The sequence below is a fragment of the Onychostoma macrolepis genome, chromosome 13 (genome assembly GCF_012432095.1).
Source record: "Onychostoma macrolepis isolate SWU-2019 chromosome 13, ASM1243209v1, whole genome shotgun sequence".
Lineage (NCBI taxonomy): Eukaryota > Metazoa > Chordata > Actinopteri > Cypriniformes > Cyprinidae > Onychostoma > Onychostoma macrolepis.
In genome coordinates this window covers 9,417,612-9,440,699 of record NC_081167.1, presented here as the reverse complement: position 1 = coordinate 9,440,699, position 23,088 = coordinate 9,417,612, and the positions used below count along the sequence as shown (strand labels likewise).

General features: G+C 38.2%; 1 protein-coding gene across 13 annotated transcripts in view; it reads right to left on the bottom strand.

Moving 5' to 3' along the window:
- The window catches only part of kcnma1a (potassium large conductance calcium-activated channel, subfamily M, alpha member 1a), a 255,781-nt gene extending 237,888 nt beyond the window's left edge, over positions 1-17,893 (bottom strand). For all 13 annotated transcript variants that reach the window (XM_058796801.1, XM_058796805.1, XM_058796803.1 and 10 more), the window contains exons 1-2: positions 17,777-17,893; positions 16,426-17,381 (exon numbers count right to left, since the gene is read on the bottom strand). In XM_058796801.1, the coding sequence (XP_058652784.1) occupies positions 16,426-16,710 (285 nt within the window). In that variant the 5' untranslated portion in view covers positions 16,711-17,381; positions 17,777-17,893. The remainder of the gene's footprint in view (positions 1-16,425; positions 17,382-17,776) is intronic.
- Between the last annotated feature and the right edge of the window lie 5,195 nt (positions 17,894-23,088).

The window sequence follows — 23,088 nt, the reverse complement described above, 5'->3', positions numbered from 1 at the left end:
CCTAAAGTAATTTAAAGCTAAACTGAATTACCGGCTTGTGGGAAATGTGCAATAAATAAACACTGCGTGCCTCACCTTGCTAAACAAGCACAAACTGTTAAAGTTGATTGAGAGGGGAAATAAAGACTGACACCCACAGGATAAAATATTTATGTACAATTGCACAGGCCAGTCATTTCTAATTTGCCAGCAGCTGACTTGCTGGGTTGAATGATGTTTACAGTAATTTAAAGAAGAAGAAAAAAAGAGACTAAAAAGGGCCATCATTTACCAGCAAAAAAGACAGAGGTTGAGACATGGGTGAGAATTTGGGAAAAGAAACAAAAGATTCCAGGTGATAGTCATCGGGTGATCAGCTCACAAAACAGAAATATTTTCATATTCACATGGTACCATTTGGTTGCAAACTTTTATTTATAATGTAAACAAGGCTTTGTACTTTACTTGTTCCAATATTCATTAAAATAGCAAACTTAACACGCACAAAAAATGTGTCTGGCATACCACTGATGTGGTACCTGGCTCTAAAATGAAATTTCAAAGCAGTGACCAAATGTAGTCATATTAAATCATATTTTTTACCATTTAAAACACATTTAAAGTGTATGAAAATGGGCTGACTGGAAAAAAATGGATGGCTGATTTTGAAAGACAATAAACCAGCACAATAGCACCACATTTTCCAATTTCTCTGGCTGATGAGCAGTTTGTCATTTAGACTGGATTACTTTCATTTATTGTTTGCCTGTTTACAAGGGAAATCCAGAGACAGAAAGGAAATTGCATTGACAGAGACAATCACAGTTTGCCTCAAAACACAAACATCTCATCAAAGCCAGGCCAGTGGCGGTAAAGACACCCTTTACTCAACTCTTAGCATCAATTACCACAACAAGCAAAGCTCCAAGTAACACATTTTGAATTTGGGCTGCACTGTTTTCCTCACGAGCGTATAGTTTTTAAAACACACCAAGTCATGTAATAACTTCTAAAAGGGCTTTTACCTCGTCACAGTAAATGACCCCTCAGCCCAGGGCACAAAAGACAGGGGGGCATAACTTCAGAAGGGTTGAAGGACAGAGTACGAGCTCTCAGGCCGTCAACTGACTCATCACTCAACGCCTCGGTCGCCATTTTCTGCTCCAGTGAAATCACTGGACGGAACAAGAAATAAGCTGCCATCCCATGATTCACATGACCACTTCCTGAGAGCCAGGCCTATTCTGCAGGTAAAATAAAGGTTGGGTTGTACATCATGCTGCGCTGGTGTGAATGAGCTCTGCATCTGTCAGCCGGCTCCTGGCCTGTCTAATCTAGCAGGATACAGCTGACAGTGTCAGGTACATTCTGACATGGCATTACTTTGGCTAAATGTCAAGCTCCTAGAGCTGCAGGAACCTGCCAAATCAAAACAGCAAGGGCAGGGTGTGCTCTGAGACAGCAATAAATCCCCCATAAGACCTTTTCCTAAATATAGAGAGCTGTTCATTTCAATGAAAGCCTACCTTGACTGTGCACTTTGCTGTTTTGGTGGCTTCGGCCCTGCCATGGCCGTCGCATTAGCCGAACGAATCAGCGAGTGCAACAGGCAGTGCATTTGAACACAGCAATTAAATCATGTCACTTACACAGCATGACATTATTCATTTAGTTTACGAGCAGACAACCGCTGCCTGCAGAATCTGCAGTTTCACCCTCCGCATGTATTTTTAAACAAACTGAAGTGGACAGACGGCTCATCAGAAATGGATGTGTGAGCTTGAGGGACAGCGAACACAATCAAAAAGCGCGGAAGGTAATTAAAGAGCATATTACATGTCTTTTGAGTCAGTGTAACTGCACCACCACTTCTAGCTTGGGTTACTGGGTTAAAAAAAATGTTCTGTTCTCGTGCTGTAATTTGAGAGCGGCTGGTTAATTTCTCCAGTGACATGGGAAACTATGACCTTGACCCTATTCAAAGAGCTTAAAGGTCCTATAGCTCAGGCCTAAGTCAATGCCTTCTATTCGTGGAGAGTGGCCCTTTGTTTCCTTAAAGGCAATCAGGTTATTCAGCAATGAGAAAGGAAAATATGTTGCTGGCTATAAAGTAGGGATTTTCAAAGATTTTAGATAAAAAAAAATGATAAAGCTTTCTGGTGATTCTGATTACAGACTTCATAACAGTAAAGTAACACAATCCTTGAGCAAAATGTCTTGATGGGGTATGAATGTAAACAATTATTAAGAGAATACAGAATGTAATATGCAATAGAAAATGTTAATAGAATGTAAACAAGCTGGACAAAAAGTGCAAAGTATATGTGCATTGAACCTTAAATATATAAAAGCTAACGGTAAACCAAACATCTTTGGTTACTATTGACTTCTATTGTATGGAAAACAAATATAGTGGAAGTCAATGGGAAACAAACCTGTTTGGTTATCAACTTTCTTCTAAATACAGTATCTGCTTTCATGTTTCACAAAAGAAAGACAGTCATAAGGGTTTGGAACATCAAGAGGTTGAGTAAATGAGCAATTGTGAGCAATTTTCATTTTTGGGTGAACAAATACTTTTACTTCAAGCCAAGGTCATGGGTTGAAGTTCCAGTGAATGCATCAACTGCTATGCAATGCATGGTTAAAAGCATCTCTGCCAAACACATAAATGTAAATGGTGCCAAAAGGCTTTTGGAATGCCATTGTCTTTTTTTACATAATATTATTAATCAATTATAATTCATTCCAAATATCTAATATTAATAATATTTTAAATAAAAGGAGTGTGTTTCACAACATATTAGTTTTTGCGGTGGTATCAAAATCAGTACTATATCTAGAAATGAAATGTTGGTATGTTGAGAAATGTTGTGACAAACCTATTGCCAGAGATTTGAGAGGGGCCATGTTGGAAAAGGCTGCTACTGCTAGAGGCAAAAAAATGAAGTGAGAGAGAGAGAGAGAGAGAGAAAGAGAGGCCAAGCTGGGTTTTTTGAACCTCTGCCAGTGCTCATCTCTCTGCAGTTGTATTGCTTTGAGACAATGCTCAGCAAAGCAGCTGTGTGGCTTTAGCCCCCTCTACTTCACCACCCAAACCGGAATTAGCAAATCAAATGACGTCCTTGTAATATATAATGAAAAATCATCCTCAATTTCCAGGATGCATTCAAATGCATGTCACGCACTGCCAACAACAGAAGGACATTCAAGGGTAGATGCTAGATATGATTCACAGTTCTTTAATGCTAAAATCAAGGAAGATGTTTAATCAGTTTTGTCTTGCAAAATATTGCAGCAGAGCCTTAAGAGAGAGACGCAGCTCTCTGAAGCATGCTAAAACCCTTAACGTATGCCATAAGCCATCATCTTGCCTGCACTGCGAGTACAGCAAGCACAGTCATCGCTGTTCACGTACCCGACGGGTTGCACTGAGGATATTCACAATATTTTAGGCTAGCCCAACATTTTCTTATCCACAGTTTACTTTAAAGCCAGGTTATTTTTAGCTTTCAGTCAATAGTTCACACTACCTTTAACTTTGAGAGCCGTTTGAAATAAACATGATTAAAGATGTATTTCTCACGACATCCGTTTCACAGCGAAGAAAAAATAGCAATCAATTAGCGGTATCCACCAGCTATAATTAACAACCAAAACATGAACAGCTGTGAATGTGCACAAATGAAAACAGCCACATGTGTATACGTCTAAAAATTGCAGACCATGACTGAGAGAGTGTAACAGAAGACAAACTAGTCTTCCGAATCCATGTGGTAGTCACACAGTCATTTACTGCCCATTCATATCAAATGCATTTCAACATGATGTACTTGCACAGATGACAAGGTCGCAGCTGCTTTCATTCAGAGCAAACAGATGTTAGCTTTCAATAAAACAATCGCCACCATTTTCACTCTCTTGATTATGACAAGCTCAGATGTTTAGCACAAAAGTCATCTCAAACGTGTTTGTACACCTTCCAACCAAAGCAGATGTGTTTGAGCATTAAACGGTCCAGTGTCTGGATTTGTGCAACTGAAACTCTTGCACTGAGCTCTCCATGGTGCTGACGGCCTAATTCTGAGCAGAATCACTGAGGCTGGAAACACTTGTGTTTTATGCATCTCATCCAAACGTGAGACTTCACACTCACACGATGCTAGAGCAACACAAATGATTTTTGCAGTTTAGATGTGCAGGAGTGCCTGAATGTTAACAAGATTGCTAGTGTGGACCAGCCCAGCCCAGAAAAACAAGACGCCTATTAAGTAGCCTAATTTCCAAGTGTGCTGAAAGTGATTCATGAGGGATATAAAGCTCATGAACAAGGAAAAATGGTTCTTGGGCTGCCAGGTGGTCTCAGAACCTCTACAAAGGCAAATGCTTAGGGGTTCAAATATGGTGTATATGTGCCTGTGTGTGCTATATAATCTTTAGGTAGTATGTTGGTGTTAAATATTTAATGAATGTTGCACATCTTGGAGAGCTAGAGAATTTGCTTTAAGAGATAAGATTAATGAAAGAGTATCATGTTTTTTCACAAATAAAATTGCCATGTCTTTCTCCAGTTATGACATTAAAACATAAACAGACATGCACTCAATGTGAAAATATTGATTAAACTGCCAGAGCACCATTTATAGTATTTACATGAAGCAAAATCAGGCTGATGGGGAAAAACAAAATCTGTTTGTCGATTGTTTTTGCTTACAGTTTATAATCACTGTTTACTTGATCTTACATGTGTATGGGTTATTAAGATGTGCATGTAAACATACTTATTGTGTTTTAGAAACAGGCCTCACAACCAAATGTATAATATGATTATTTCAATCAAATACAATATCCAGCAACATCAACTAAATTTCACCTGTAAGCAGATAATCTGTCCTTTGTCCCCTGAGGTTTAGCTGGGAAAAATAACAGCCTGTGTTCTACTGACTGAATAACACTATGTCCTGTTTCAGCAGCTACATCTATCTGCTGAACTACTATCAGAACTACCACACATTTGAGTAGTATAATGTTATTTATTAGTATTGTATATTATAGTATTAAACCGAAATAGCAGAAAACTGAAAACAAAAATAAAGGTTATTTAATGATCAACTAATTAATGTAATTAACTAAATAATCAACACTCAACATAAAAAGTTGTATATAAACATTTAAAATTGCAGTTTATACATCAACCTTTTAATGATATAATTAGGGCTGCACAATTAATCGAATTTCTAATCGCGATTACGATTATGGATGCCACGGTTACGTAATCGGTCAAAGCCGCAATTACAAAAATAAATAATTAAAAATGCCCACTTGCATTATGCTGTGTGCTTAAGAGGTGTTTGCAGCGCGGGGTTTAGCAAACTCAAAACACTGGATAAAAGACATTGTGTAAATGATAGTCGTTGTCACTCTGTTGTGCATGATAGACATGTTAAACGCCAAACGTGTCAAAAGCGGAACAAAATAGCGGTACTCATTTGAACTGCGAGCCACACTGACCTTTTATCCACTCGCCTCAAAAGAAAACAGCGCAGTGCGAGCTTAGAGCGTATGCGTTTGTTACAGTGACCAGTCGCGATCACGCACTAAACAACGCTGTGAAATCCAGTAAGAAGCACTCGAGTTCAGCGCAGAGTTCTCCGGTACAAATCACGTCTCTTTAATTTAAACTAGTTTAAAGCCAAATAAATCAGAGCTGTTATTCTCATCAACACTGATGCAGAAAGGAAAGCAGCAGAAACAGTGCAACAACGATCCAGTTAGAAGACGTTTCAATCCACAAATCACCCACATTTACCAAAGTTTTACTGTAGTAACACTAACGGTAACAATGGTATGGCGGCAAAAATGTAGGATATTCATATTGAGTATTATTATATTATTAATATACTAAATATGTTAAAGGAGTAATGGAATATAATTACATTATTTTGTTAATTATTCTATCAGTTGATGTGGATTTGTAATTGACTGAATGTCTTTAGGCTACTGTTTTTCAATGCAAACACCATAGAAACCATATAGTTAGGCTACTTTTTTACCATGGTAATGAGATGCTGTGCTTTTGGTTATGTATAAAAGATGAGGCTGTTACAGTTTTCACAATGGTACTGTCAAATGTACATCTGCATCCCAACTCAAGCTCCTGTTCTAATGTGCATTTCTAAGAGACAAAACTTGTAATATTACATGTTCAGTGCTACCAAATCAGGTGCTGGTGCCACTGCTCTCGAATGTTAGTCTGGAGCCCTGATAATAGAAATTGTACTGTAAAATGTTACTGTAATTTGAGATTTCGTCTGTTTAATTGTAAATGAAATATATAGCTTTAGTAAACAATTTTTTCCTTTTAGTTTTAGTATAACATTATTATACCATGCATAATTTTATCTTTTTTTGATTAAAGAAGAAACCAAACCCATGTATAGTTGACATTTGAGGTTCAATGCTATAGAAAAGCAATAAAAGTTCAGCAAGAGTGTTTTCAGCCTTTTTTTTAAATATATATTTTATATAAAAAAAGAAATATGGCATGCGGCTTCAAACAATGTTACATAAACCTGTTCAAAATAATCGTTATTAATAAATCGCAATTACAATCTCAAGGGAATAATCGACAATTATGATTTTTGTCATAATCGTGCAGCCCTAGATATAATTATACCATTTGTGAAGTGCCAACTCAATAGCATTGTTGGATGTCAATGATTTCTGCTCCAAATATTTTTGTTACCAAAATGTCAGTGCATTACTAATAATAGCATTATTTATTTGTGTATTGTGTATTAGCATTAATAATCTATGTTGAAAACGTTAATTTGCAGATGTCTTGCTTTTTGCAGAGTAATATCTAATTTTATAGATCTATCTTCTATCTTTATAATTCTATCTTCTTTCACTAATATACATTTTGCATGTTTTACTCCGTGTGCCATTCTTAGAAATATCACAAACTTTATATTTTGGGATAAAAAAGTGAAACAAGAGTAGTTACATCAGTACAGTTACATTATGTATAACAGCTGTACTTTTACATGATACATGAAGTAGCTAATGTAATGAAACAAGATGGACAGAAACATATACAAAAACATCAGCTTAAAAAAAACTACACCGGCATTAATTGCTTCCTTCTCCAAGACCTACAACAATGAACTTAAGTTTCAGTGTGTACAACATATGTATAGGCTACATGATGTCAACATGTCATGTCATGTGCAGGGCACATGACGGCTTATTTTACAAACACTCGTCTCACTTTTCACAAGCCCTATTCCTTCCACTATTACTTTTTAAACAAATGAAACACCCTAGAGGCTTTAAAAGGGGTCTTTATACATCCTAAAAGTAAAGAGTAAAAATTTGATTTCTTTTAAAAAGCTTTCAATAGTGTGAGCTGAGAAGAGATGCTTTTGTAACATTTCTTCAATTAAACCAGCCTGACATTTGTGGAATAACCTTTGCAGGCACATCAAAAGCACTCCATCTCATCACACCAATGTGCTGTAGTGCATGCTAAGAGCCAAGCAGGTTATTAAAATTGCCGCCTGCCATCAGAAGCACAACCTGTTATTAGCTTGCGAGCACACGGGAGAGATGGAGCCAAATCACAGAGCAGCACGAGGCTTCGGCAGCACAGCCCACATCCCTGAAGGTCACAGGAACGTCCTCTACCCTTCGCTTCTCCTCTGCCCTGCACACTGCATCACTGCTTCCAATCAAAGCACCAATTATGATGTTAAGCTCATTGAGATGGGGGCGAATGAGAGCTCAGGAGCTAGTCGCAAGGGCCGCGTTTGGATAGGCGTCCAGATAACTCTCTAAATGAAGGGCTCGGACCACTCCATCAGTAATGCATCAATTTCATCTCGCAACGGTGAAGTGCCAAAGACATTCAAGAGGAAAGTGTTACCAAAAGTAGAACCGACTCTCAAAGCTCAAGAGCTGCTACTTCTCAGACAAAACACAACAAGAGTCCTTGTGGTTATTTCATATGGACCAATAATTCACATTGATGAATTGCTATTAATGGCAGTCATCAATTGTAACTCTTAACCAGCTTTCATACAGCCATCCTCCACTAAACTCAAAATAACAATATGAAGGCAAACTGTGTTTCGTCTGATTGTGGTCTAGTTAATATTAGCCAGGGGTTAGTGGAGATGAGAGCACATGGTGGCTCTGACTGCAGACAGATTACAAGCACACAAGGCTCTTTAAAGACAACAGCAGCTGATCCAGCCAGCAGCGGCTTCCTCTGTGAGCTCCAGCAATGGCCATCCTGCTATCTTTTCCCATGTGCTAACGGTTTTGACCAGCCAGTGAGATCTGGTGTCGCCACCAGCGAGGAATGTCTCTCCTGACTCAGGCAAACATTTCCTAATGCAACCAAGCCCTTACAATTTTACAACTAATACAGTGAGGGCTAGGGTTGTGACGGTGAGGAAATTTTTCCACCGGTTAATCGATGTGTGACAACACCGGTGATACCGGTATCACTGTGGTGTAGGAGGGGGGGGGATTCGTTTCCCCCCTTTTCCTCGCTTTCCTTTCGTTTTAAATGGCTTGTAAAAGCAGTGTGCGCATTTTACTTTCAGTTTCACTGTCAAATTAGCGGCAATTCGGCCTCAAGCAGTTGTTTGTTTTTAGTTTCGTTTGAGCTTTCCCTCTTTTCCTCACTTTCCTTCGCTTTTAAATAGCTTAACATCGTCATGCGTATTTTACTTTCACTTTCAAATTAGCGGAAATTCAGCGTTAAATTACTTGAATTCAATTCAAGCAAAAACAAAATACAACGTAGAACAGAACTTTTAATCAACAAAATGAATAAAAATACACCATGCTATATGGCTAATATATAAGTAAGGGATAATCAACAGCTAGCTGTGCATTAAACTATTTGAATGCACGACGTGGAAGCGAAGAAAGGTTGCCTCCGCGAAGTGCATTCAAATTGTTTAATGCACAGCTAGCCATTGATTATCCCGCTTATGCCATGGTCATTTGCCAGCATTCACATATTAAAGATGTTAATAATATTTGCGCTGCAATATTTGACCGGAACGATAAAAATGACGGTTATTTTAGTCTGTATTAATATTCAACTGTAACTGTATGTTACTATGGTTACCAATGTTTATAGGAAGCGCATTAATATAGAATGTGGTTAAACTGACCTGGAACTACCTGTGCAGTTAAACTAATTTAATCAACACCTGCCAGCCAATCAGAATAGAGTATTCAGACAGGCCATGGCATAATAATAATTAACTTACACAAAGTTTAGGTAGCCTTTACAAAACTGTAAACGGTACACCAATGATTTTAAACTTCAGGCAAGCGCCCGCCCACGAGAAAGTAAACGCTTGTCAATTATGCCCTTCCAGACTTTGTCTATGAAGCAAAGCGAAGTAGCAGAGTTTGGTATTACCAGGCTACTTTTGCATGTCGTTTTGAAACTCTTCTGCCGTCTTGTCTGTCTCACCTCACTCTTCTTGTCAGCTTTTCTTCACGTGATAAATTAAATCTGATCTGTGTGATGTGACTGTCGTTCCGCATGCTGCATTGAGCAGCCGCGTTCAGTTTTAATTGTAGTGTCCTCTAACTGAACTACTTATTTTTATTACTATAAAAAAATAAAAAAAAATGGTGGGGGCAGCGGTGGGAAAGTGACATGACCGGTGTTGCGGCTTCACACCAGTAAAACCGTCAACACCGTCTTTTGCAGCAACCCTAGTGAGGGCCAAACGTCTGAGACAACATTGAAAATCTGGTCTTTTTTTTTTTTTGTTAAATATGAAGTTCAAACAGAAATTCAAAACAGAAAAATTAAAGGTGCCATAGAATGGAAAACTGTATTTACCTTGGCATAGTTGAATAGCAACAGTTCTGTACATGGAAATGACATACCATGAGCCTCAAACACCATTGTTTATTTTTTTAGATATCAGAGAACAATTTAAAATATTGTATCAATGCATTCAATGGCACCTTTAAGTCACAAAACAAAGCAGAAATGTTTATAATTTTGCACTATTTCTACTTCAAAATTGTGACACTGACCTTTGAACAAAACGTATAAATTGGACACACACACAAAAAAACTAAGATATTCTGATTGTATTTATTAATACAACATTTAATCAATTCATTTGATATATTAAATGTACCTGCCAAAGGCTCAGTGCCCGGTTGCATAAAGCACCTTAAGTTTTTCCCTTAAGTATGACACTTAAGGCGTGATTTCCCCTTATCTAAGGGAATGACTTGAGGGTGTTGCATACAATCCCTTAAACCATTCCCTTACTTAAGGGAAACCGTTAAGTATTTCACAACAGCGACCCAGGTTTTGCGTTAAAAAAAATCTACCGTTGCCATGGACACGTTATTTGTTAATGCAGATAGGTGTTTTCACAGAAACATAACATTTTCAGGGACTAATGTGAATAAATCTATATTTAAATGCAAAGGGACAAGACAGTCATTTTATTCGTATCCAAAATGAGGTGATGTGAACATTATGAAGCGCTAAACACTCCTATGCAGTGTATGTTTCATTCATACTCGAAGCCGGAGGGCACTGTTGAGCTGAAAGTCCATTCCGGACACATAGAAGTATCTTATGATGGAATACAGCAGCGATCGCTGCAGCTAAGCTAAAAGCAGAAATGTAAACACAATAAACACACGATTGCGAAAATATATTTTGTATGTGTGTTTTTCAAGTCATCTTCCAGGTAATATGTAGGAAAATACAGGAATAAAATATTATAGAATATATGTGTTCTCGCATGACGCACTCACGTTTGAGCTATTAGTTGTATGTAATTTGATTAATGTGAATAAATGCCTAAATCTGTTATAAAGCGGCCGATTGTGTCTTGTAGAAGACTTTAGGATTGAATCTGCTCGCTGCGTAACACTTAAGGTGACATTTTCCATACCTTACGTTATACTTAGGAAAATGACAGTTAAGGGGCTTTATGCAACACTTAATGGGCTTTAAGGGACACTTAAGAGAAATTCTAAGGGTTTATGACGTTTCACCTAAAGAAACCCTTAAGTGTCATTTAAGGTATATTTTATGCAACGCCCTTAATTGTAAGGGAAACTTAAGGGCGATCTTAAGGGAAAATTACACTTAAGGTGCTTTATGCAACCGGGCCCAGACCCTGAAAAAGTGCAAAAGTGTGTAAATCCTTAGTGTTTTACTTGGACTGATTGAAATGTCTTGACCACAGCAATGGAAACTGGTCAGTCTTTGCCCTGTGTTTGTAGTGCATGCTTATGCTGGGTCAATATCAACAACACATGACAGTAATGCCAGGCCTCTATGGCCGGTATGCTAGACAGAACTCAGAGGCCTTGCACACATATACTAAATCATTTCTGTTTCCAGCAATGAAACAACAACTTTGCATACAGATTAACTGATTTGTAATTTTGGTAATACACTGTAACAGCACATTTTGCCTTAGGTTATTATTAAAGCACTGTGTAAGAATAACAAATATCAGGGGACCAAAAAATGTAAGTGTTCAACACACAACTCCTTTAAAGGGATAGTTCACCCAAAAATGAAAATTCTGTCATCATTTACTCACCCTCAAGTAGTTCCAAACCTGTATGAATGTGTTTGTTCTGCTGAACACAAAGGAAGATATTTTGAAGAATGTGGGAAACAGAGCAGTTCTGGGGCACCATTGACTTCCATAGTATTTTTCTTTCCTACTATGGAAGTCAATGGTGCCCCAAAACAGCCTGGTTACAAACTTTCTTCAAAATATTTCGGCAATATTTGTTCGGCAGAACAAAGAAATTCATACAGGTTTGGAACTACTTGAGGGTGAGTAAATGATGACAGAATTTTCATTTTTGGGTGAACTATCCCTTTAATAAGTGGACATGTTTGACAGAAAATAAATCACTCTCAGAAAAAGTATTTAAGAGTATACTAAAACAGCTCTGAGGCCTGACTGCCCTGTACAACTGTCAGTTTCAATTTCTTCATACATCATTATCGCTCAATTCAACCATGATCCACCCCAGTGGCTGCAGCAACAAATCTGACATGTTTTTATATTTTTATACTGCACCATGATGACATGAGAAGTCTCTTCCCCATTTTAATATGCATACTCATTTGTCATATCGACAACAACAAACGGCCAACGTGACATCCCAAGGCTATATGCCATTTAAAACATTTCCAGATATCAATTCAAGACGTGTACAAAGACACACTGTTTGTTGTGATCAATAGCAAATCAATTTCACATCATTCTTACTGAGCTGTTACAAGAGATGGACTTTGTTACAAGGCTTTAAAAAAAATAAAAAAAAATAAAAAAGCCAGAGGGAAAAAGAAGTGTATTCGAAAAAGCTTAATTTAAAGCAGAATTAGTACTGAAGTGTAACACCCAAGTGTCCTTTGACTTCCACCACATGCTCTTCCACTGTACTCATTTGCATATACAAAATGCAAACTATCTAGTGACAATGAAAATAATTTGATGTGTATCTCATAATGGAGCTAGAGAGGCATGTACCGAGCACAGACTCACAGGGTACATTGTGTTAGAGTGTTAGTGAGAGGGACAGCTGATCTTTGGGTGTGTGCTGTCCTCCTGTTAGCCCAAAGGCAGCCGGCGCGTTGCCAAGCACGAGGGGATACACAGGCACACAACAAACCCACTTACTAGGCATCTCAGTAATTCTGAGTGCTTTAATGAAAATACAAAGTTCAGCCCTAGGTCTATAAAAATATCTTTGTATTGTAGTCTCATAACACATGCATACAAAACATGCGCCTCATTTGAGACGTAACCCTCCAGTGGGTCAGAGAGCGTCTTGAGCTTTAAATGGAAAACGGTAGTCATGCAAGACTCGGACTAAATCACCAGATCGAAAAGCAAAGGCTCATTTCAAGGACCAATAGACTTTGGTAAACACCTTCACGTTATTTGCCAGTAAAAACAAGACAGGGAAATGAATAAAGCAATTTAGAGCAGAAATACAAAACAATATTAAATAAATATAGAATATAAATCAATAACAAACTCTGCTTTAGTACTGTTTTTGCTACCTCTGGCAAAATGTAAACAGAAATTTGGGTCACAAAAAAACATGCATTTAATGTGGATAGTGTCTGCCTTATTAAAATAAGCAAACTCATTAAAGGTGAAGTATGTATGTAAGCATTTATGTGTTGCTAGTGGCATTATTACAGCATTATGTGAACAAGGAGCATTCAATATAAAAAGCCATGTATTCTGATGTGTTCTGGAAACCTCATATCTTTCCCCTTCCTCCCTTTGACGTCACAGCTGATGCACCGGCAGGACAGTTGCTAGTGAAAGGCTGTGGGACTGCACATGTTCATGTGATGCCAACAGCCAATCAGAGTTACAATTCTTCCTGTAGCTCCAAAGTGATTTGTCATAGCTCAAATGATTGGCTCTAAAAAAAAAAAAAAAAAAAAAAAAAACGGCAACCAACCAGCTTCATTAAATATTCAAAAACGTTTACTAACTGAAAAGTACACTGCAAAATAAATAAATAGGTCTACATACATACAAATAGAAGTAGCTGAGACAAATACTAATATATTTGTCAGAAAACAAAAATATAAAACAGCAACATGGTAAAACACTAATATAATAGTATAAAATTCTGGGAACGTTAATTCACATTTTTGCACTGCAAATTATAAAATGACTTTCACTTCTAAAAATATTTAACAGGATTTTGCTGTAAAATTACACAAAATATCCCATTAGATTCATTAAATTTTTTCACAGTATATAGTAAGGCTATACAGGTTTTTTCTGTAGCATTTTAACCATAGTTGCCACAGTTTTTTGCCATGGGTCTTGAATCGATATGCCCCTCACTTAGAAATGAAAGTACACTTTTTTCACCATTTATTCACATGTACATTCCACCATAACTTCAAAGCACCAACAAACCTCCTTAGCTCAAATAAAAGGATGCCAAGTGTGTTTGTTACTGTAAGTGGTGTTGCTACCTGCTACCAGTGCACGAAATAAAAAAATAAAAAACTCCTAACTCATTATCCTATATTTATTCTGTTTGCCCCTTTACTAAGGACAGAAATGGTTCCCTATAAGACTCAATAGGTGTTGTACGGTAAAGCACATTTAGCTGAAGCCTGAGGCAAGGTGCCACAGAGGACAAAGAGAGAGAGTTCACATTAAGTCATCACTCCTTCCGTGTCGCAACTGCACCTTAGGGGCACTTATCACCTAGAGAACAATGGAAAGACACATCGAATAACCAATCCGAAAAGTGTAAAACAGAGGCAGGAAGCGCAGATGAGCAACTCTAAGATGATGTGGGATCTTTTTTCAGGTGCATTACACCTGTACGGTGCAATCTCTATGACTGATATAACGGCACGCTCTCGGTCTCACCCACTTGCTCAACATGGCCGGCCTCTGCTGCGCGTCCCATTACTGACACCATGCCTGGAAGACCTGCCGTCCACAGTCAGCTGCACGGGGGATAACGTTTCAGTCTCTTAATGCTCCTAACAAGCATGTTCCCCTTGCAACAGAGTGTCAATACCAGTCCACAAAGTCACCCCTCCAGAGTCTCCTTCCACTAGGAAACACATCAAGCGCTCACAATTATCCACAGCACCATTTTCATTTCTTCTTGGAAACGGGATTTGGTGAGATATCACTTGGCACAACATTCTCATTCCCAATGGCCCAACAAAGGGTTGTCATCAGCCACTGGTAGGGAAACACTGACGACGCAAATCAGTCAGGTTTATACTTATACATCATATCCCAGAGAAGACAACAAGGCTTAATCAAGGCTTCCCAACAGCAGGTGATATAAACACAGGCCTGATTGTGTTTTAACAACTTCCATCCAAAGAGGATGAACTACAGTGTCAGTTTCAGACAGACTCTGCTTTGCTGGAACGCTTGTACATGTAGATAATTAAATGGTAATGAAGACTGGTAACTTCACAGACGTCATTAACCCTTCTCATTTAAATAAATAAAAAGTTCAACACAGTCTCATCCGAAGGAGAAGGAACACGTGAATTCATTCATATCAACCATTTAAATGCGAGAACACCCCACAGCCAAAGTTGTTGACAAACTAGAAAGGAGACAAACCATCTAATCTATCTTTTAAGTCATTCCCAGACAGATATCTTAGTCGGTAGATACTAATAGGGATTAAAGTGTATTGGCTGTTTGAATCCAGGCCTCATGTGGTTAATTATAACTCACTGGATATCGTCTCCTCAAATCCCACATGAATCAGCCAAAATTAAGCTTCGGTCATTTTTTGTCTCTGCATTGAGTCTCTAGAGATGTGAATAACACTTTTCCATTTACATTGGATTGCAGCCAATCCGTCAAAGACGATGGATACGCAGAAGACAAGCCACACTGTTGTTGCTATCGCACACTGGGACTCATCGAGTCCATTTTGAGTGCCTAATGGAAGCCATCACATTACTATCAAATTGAATAGATGTGAAAAATACAGTCCTATATTTTACACATTTGCAAGCAACAGGTCTGGACTGGTTTCCCATGAAAATCAAACACTAAAATGTGTTTGCAGTTGACGATGTCTGTTAAAGATAATCTGTGTCCCTGTGCTCATCCACATTAATGTACTGGCTTGCTTTTAATTTTATTGCGCTTAATGAACCATTATGTTTTTAAAAGGCTGATATATATACTTTAGACAACCATCAATAAACCACTAGCCAAAGTAACAAATATAATATGTTTAATGCATACAAGTTACTATGTGACTTTCAAGACAGTCAGTGTATGACTAAAAGCTGTCTAACACAACTTCATTCTGCAGTCATCTTGTGTCTAAACGCCTTGTTTACAAGGTTACAGACGGAATCTAGTAACAGTTTAAATGGATTACCGGGTTACTGATTGCGTACACATCTACAGCTCTAATTCCTGATACAAATCTAGTGTATTCTCTGAATATTTTTCCAACTGGCACCTATCAACCATTTTCATCCATCAATAAACCACTAACAAGAAGAAAAAAAGGATAAAATAAAATAAAAGATCTAAATACTGTTATTTGTTCATACACATTATGAGGCCTATATAAAAGGCTTTTTTTCATTTGTTGACACTATATATGAATCTCTTAATTCCATTTTCTTCAAATGTGCAAAAACTGACATGTTTTTTTTTTTTGTCTGTGCGTGTGGTTTATTCAGACTGAGTGCTTGCTGCAATATTGTCATGCAGATCCAGTGTATTACTCACAATGAATCACTTCCATCAATGCCAATCCACTGCCATCCAAATGCTATTTAGTTATTAAGATAAACTACCAATGCACAAAGATAACACGACCATTTAATTCCAGCTAATGGTGCTTTTTGTGGAGTGGGAAAGGGGCTTGCATTACCTTGCTTTTGATGTTGCAATGGCAGCAGACCGTCCACAGGTAGTTAAGGGTCCTCCACAGGAGGATGATGAAGAGACCCCCGAAGAACGTCACCATGGATGAGGCGAGGAAAGCCCACCACATGCGCTGACCATTGTTGTCACAGGGTACGTCTGGTGAGAAAGGGATGATCAGGTCCATCTTCGATATAGAGACAGAAGAGTCCGGGTTTTTATTCAGATTGATATTGTTACTCATTCTAGAGCTGCTGCCATAGGATCCGTTGCCATCTGCCACAGCTAGCATTGAGATGAAGCTTTGGAGAGCTCCTGCCAGCGCCCCCAACCCCAGCCATCAGCCATATTGCTTCAAAAATCCCTCTCCTTTCTTCTCTGTTTCTCTATCCACGTCTGCTCAGTGTGATTAATATTTTTGAGCGAGAAATGCAGCAGCTTGGAGAGCGTGAGGAGAAAACGCGCGTCCGTTACCTTCAGCGCGAGACATTTAAAGCCGCATTAATGACGACTTGATATTTCATTTTGAAGGGTTTTCTTCGTCTTTTTCCATATCTTCAAAATAAAATGGAGTCTAAAAACGATATTCGCGCGGTCTGTGTTGTTATCAGTCAGAAAGCAAGAGGATTCGTGAGAGAAACGCGGAGAAACGGCTGTCTTCAAGCTCTCTGTCGTCCATCTAGTGACAGGGTCGCCTCAGCGGTGTCTAATCGATATTTCTCTCATAAACGCCAACTTAATCAATGTCTTCGAAGCTATTCAGCTGGGAATCGAGCCGCTCTTTGTAGTCTTGCGAGGCTCGGTGGAAGAACCCGTTCAAATATCGGCGTTTCGGCGATTATTCCGCTCTCAATGACATGTCGCTGTCCCCATTCACTTTCCTCAGCTGATCCCGGCAGAGTCCAGCAGATCTGCTCCACAGATTGTTGGGGAGATTTACAGGTAGGAGGGCGGAGCCAAACCCTTATAATAAAGATGGACGAGAGAGCATACGGACATATTTTTTTATTAAACACATCAACAGTGAACATTAGCGAGCATCTTCAAAAATATATAAGAAAAAAACAACCACACAGATTAATCATATTCACAATACATATAATATTTTACAATAGACAGATTTTCCTATTTTCCAGACTGTTCTTGATTTGTTTAAGAGACTGTATTAAAGAGATGAGCTTACGAAAAGCCTAATAAATATTCTGTATTTAAGCAATATCACACTTCTAATCTGTTGTAGTGAATATTTGAAGGACTGTAGTGTCTACTATTTCACATAAACATTTTGGTTGTGTGTAAAAGTGCTTAACGATATAACAGTTATATAAACATTTATTTAAAATTTTAATGTAACTCACCTTCAGATAAAACTACCCGTTATAATTCGGATATTTCCTTACCCCAAGGAATAAAGCCGAAGGGCCAAACTTTGCGTGTTACCAACAGGTTGCCAGGTTTTCATAACAAAACCCGCCCAATTGCTACTCAAAACTAGCCCAATCGCGTTTAGAGGGGGTCCCCTGGTTTAAAAAAAATAAAAAAAAATTTTTTTTTTAAATCGCCTTCCATAAGCGTAAAAAATACACGTTTTTTGGCGGGGTTAGCCTGGTAAAATTCACATTCCAAGGGCTAAATATCACCTTATTGGGGTCTCTACAACCCGCGGCAACATTATTAAAGTAGCACAATTCCGCGGGAAAACCGCGGACTTGGCAACACTTGTTAACTCACCAATCAACGCGCGGAAAACTGGTTTGGAATCGTATATTTGAGCGGAGCGGAGCGAGAACGTTCCGTGATCACTCAGCTTGAGCTCCACGCCGGGTTTTTCATTTACCGCACCTGCACATTAATGAGTAGCCCACACATGCGTGTACAGCGCGATGATAGCTCTAGCAGTAGATTGAACAATTTTAATGTCATTAGTGGCATTCCCTCTGAGATGATCACCTGTAAAGGTGGGTTGGCTGGCCGTAGTCTAATTAATAAACCACGTGGAACTTGCCATTTTATGCTTCATCCGCCAGAGGGCTAAAAGTAACGCGTAGTGTAACTGTAACTTCACGATCTAAATTATAACTTTATGAATTAATAGGCCTATTTATGCTCATATTTACAATAACAAGTGCCTTTAACAGTAAGTGGACGAAAAGACACGAGTGCAGTCTTTCCGGAATTTAATAAAACACATAAACATCTTATTTTTCAGTATGAATGAAAAACGATAGATTAGATCTTTAAATGAATTTATTTGAAATGCACAGCAGCATACATGGACATTTAGCGCATATGTTTAGAAAGACAGGTCTTTGTGAAGAGAAGCAAATCCTAAGGTCAAAAGCACGATGCGGTCAGATGTCACGTGATGCTTCATTATGCATCAACATGTTTATCCTCGCGTTTGTCTCAGTAATTTGGTCTTGGTTTCACCGATGAGGTCTAAGCTGTTCCCCCAAAGGTCAAGGACAAGTGATAAGCGACAGGGAACATGTTGAGTTGTGTTAAGAATAGCTTGGCGAATTACATTTTATAAATACTGATGATAAAATATAACAAATAAAGGTTGGGCTTCATTATTATTATTATTTTCATCATCGTCACCATCATCATTATGTAGATACTTATAAGACAGATGACAAGATACACTGTGTCTGTACTTGACAGGCTATGAAATGAGACCCTAAAAGTCATTTTCAAAGGATAAACACAGATAAACCCCAATGATGTGTAAAAGAGATTTACTGACATCTATGATTTTTATGGTTATGATTTATGGTCTGAGAGATGCTGTTACTTAACCAAAATAGCAGCTGAAACAGAATCTTTGTAGATGGTTGTTGGCTGGCAGCTGGTGTATGCTGGCCGATAGTCGTATCAACAGATCATGTCACTCCAAAATATTCCACTGTCTTTATTTATTTATTATTAATTAATTAATGCATTTGCTTAGTTATCTCTGTGCATGTATATGAATTGACCATCTAAAATGATAAAATAGTATTTGGTTCAGTTTCATCTTTTGCAGTTTTTGGCCTTTCAGAATTGTCTGTTGACTTTACTCTAGTGACCATTGGATCAGATGTATAATTAAGTGTTTTCCAACAAATGATTATGCATTCATTAGTCTGATGGTGTGCTTGTGGAAGCATGTAAATGTCATAGAGTTTATCTTGCTGCTGCCAACAGTCATCAGTGAGGACAAATTAAACAGATCTAGTGGCAGTCCTGTCATCAGCTGCATTGGCCTCTACAGCTCCTGTATCTTCTAAATGAATGATTTCTTTCAGTGATATGCTAAACAGATTTTTGTTAGGTGTCTTTATAATTTACTAAGTTTATCTTGAATTTTATTTCCCAAGGGTAAGTGCAATATATAAAATAAAGTTGCACATTTAATTATATATATTAACGTCTTAAGATATAAACAAAAGTGCATTTATTCAGATTTCGATTTTGCTTTCATCATTGAGCAGCAAATTCATGTTCAAACTGTATCTGTTACTTCTCCTCCTACTGGACAACAGCAGAAGTGCAACTTTAGTGTAAAAACACTGAGCTTGGTTATTTGACATTTGCACCTGGAGCACCATGGAAAGGGTTTCTCGATAGCTCCAGTTTCAGGGTTACCACTGGTGTCAAAAGTATTCACATTCATTACTCAGGTAGAAGTATAGATACTAGGGTTTAAAAAAACTTCTGTAGAAGTTGAAGTATCAACTCAAGCTTTTTAGTCAAGTAAAAGTGTAAAAGTACTGGTTTCAAAACTACTTAAAGTATAAAAGTAAAAGTAATGTAAGGAAGAAAATGCCATTAAGGACAAAAGCTTAGGTCACCGCAGGGGCCTATTGTGCACTACCCACCTCCTCAAAAACATTTTTCTAAAGGCCATAATGACTATAATGTTATATTAAAATGTTAATGTTGAAAAATTTGGGTTGCACTAGGCTACCTGTTTCAGCCGCATATATGCCCATTAAAATGAGCATTTTAGTACAATGCAAATACATTAAAGAACCATATATGTGTACTACTGAGCATTAACGTGTTTCATGGAGCAGAAGATATGATGACTAGTTGCCTATAAGTATTGTAATGGTGCAAAAGTCAAACTTCAGAGGAATGTCATCATTAACCTTTATTGGAATGTAAATGTACAACCAAGCTTAGCTGCAGGAATCTGTGAGGGCAACGGACAAGAAAATTGCTGTACCCAGGGCAGGCTTAGTAACAATTACCCTTGTATGGTTGTCTATATACAGGGGTGCACATAAGTTTTTCAGCCTGGTTCTCATATGAGAACCTGGAGATTTGGTTTGGTCCTCACACAGGCCATGGCATGTAGTGTGACCCATAAACTATAACTATAAAAAAAATAATTAATAATAGTGATAATAATATTATTGCGCTTCATTTTTTTAATATATATATATATATATATATATATATATAATAATCAAGTGTGATAATACAAATGCAATTATTTCATAGTAAACTTAAAAATAAAATGTTAATATTTTTATTATTATCATTATTTTAATTTTCATCATTTTCAAACGTAAAATCAGCGAGCTTTTATTTTGGCGGGTTGCCGGCAAGTAAGTATTATGCGCTTCCGGGTTTAGCGCTGCTGATGGAATTGCGTCAGTGTATGAAATGTCACAGACAGTTTTGCTTTGAAAACGGCAGCAGGTAGCCTAGATTATGCTTTCAGTTTGGATAGAAATCTTATACAGTACAGTTTGTCGATCTAAAATGGTCAACCATGTCGGTACGCAAATGCGCTGTCAAAACTTATTTACGCAGTCCATTTTTAATTTTGGTCGCGCATGCGGACCACTTATGTGCACCCCTGTCTATATACAATAAACATTAGTGCTGTCAAAATTAATGATTAATCCAAGTGATTAATAAACTCAATCCTGATACCTTCCTGGTTTGTACTATGCTCAATTCTATAGCTAATGGCAACAATGTCACATTTAACTAGAAGATGTAACAAACACGTTGAACTCAATCCTGTATGTACAACAACAGGGTAATCTACATCAGTTACATTTCGCTCGAGTTCTCTTCTTGAGTCTCTGCCACGGACATCTTCGTGCCAGCTACATCGTCTGCTGTGTCCAGTGTTGGGGTAACGAGTTACAAAGTTAGTATAGCCTACTTATCACAACATTGTCAATCGCAAACGCTAATTTATTCAAACGTCTCTCTACCGAACTACTTGCTGTAGCTTAATTTGCGGAGAACGAAGGAAAGCACCCGTTTGATAAATGAGCCAGTAGTGGAGAAATAACTTTTAAGAAATAATCTTTTTTGAGTAACGACCCCAACACTGGCTATGTCCTTGCTGGAGTGTGACGTGATTTGTGTCATGTGCAGGTGCGATGGATCGCGTACAAACCAATAAGGTGTCGGAATGGTATATGTTTATACTTCTCATCCACAATCAAATTCACTCTATCCGGATGGCGCGATTTATATGGATAGGTTTTTTTTTTTTTTTTTTTTTGAACGATGACAAGCCGGAATGAAAACAAGCCGAAATAAAATAGGAGTAACGAGGCTATTTTTAAAATGTAAGGAGTAGAAAGTACAGATAATTGCGTGAAAATGTAAGGAGTAGAAGTAAAAAGTCGGCTGAAAAATAATTACTCCAGTAAAATATAGATACCCAAAATTTCTACTTAAATAAGGTAACGAAGTACCTCTGAGGGTTACACTAAGACAGGACAGACCCTGAGTCTTACCCAATAGACATGTGACAGAAATAAATACTACCACCTTTAAAAAAAAAACAATCAATCAAATAGTTTATTTTCTCTCAATGTGTGCATATCGAGTTGGCAACATATTCCATCCTTCTCTTTATCTGAAACGATATATTCTTGTATCGTGTGAGGTGGTCTTTCAGTGGTTTTCCATCTCATCACAGATAGCAGTCTGTCCTAGTAGGCCACCAGTTGTTAGGGTCTGGATCTTGCAGACCCGGCCTCAGTGGTGTTATTTATGGAGGGCAATAGGATCCACGACTGGTCATCTTCCTGGAAAACGTGCCCAGCTGTCTCTTAGAGGGCTAAAGAACCGGTTCCTGAAAGAGCCGCGTCAAAGAACAGCATAGCTGACAGATGCAAAACTTAGTTACACAGACATCCACAGGAACTTTATTTCAATGCTGGAAGAGAGCACACTTTTATTATGCTGAGGCCTAAAATTTTTTCATGGTTGACCACTCAGGTTCTAGCACTAGTTCTCGAGTTCAGAAGAGTTGTCAGCAGCTGTCTTGAAACAGATACGCCAGCAGGAGACTCAACCCTTTCTAAAAGAAGAGGAAGGGGACTTGAAGGACGTGTTGCTTTCGGGGTGAAGCTTAAGAATGCCGCAATGGGCTTACCGTGGCTGAGGGAGGTTTGGAGAGGGAGCTCAGGACAAGAAATCAGCACGAGCCAAATGAGGACGCGCTTGGGGGAGGAGCTTGACTTCTCATGACTGAACTGTGATAATCAGCGCTGGCATGGCCAAGGGCATCTTCAGTGCTACACACCACACTAATCTTTTGCTGAGGAAATGTGCTTTCGTACAGCCCGTGACCTCTCTGTCAGGAGAATGTTTGCTAGCCTAGGAGGGGGCTTACCTGATGACTCTTCTTCCTTGTTTGAAGGGTAGCTGA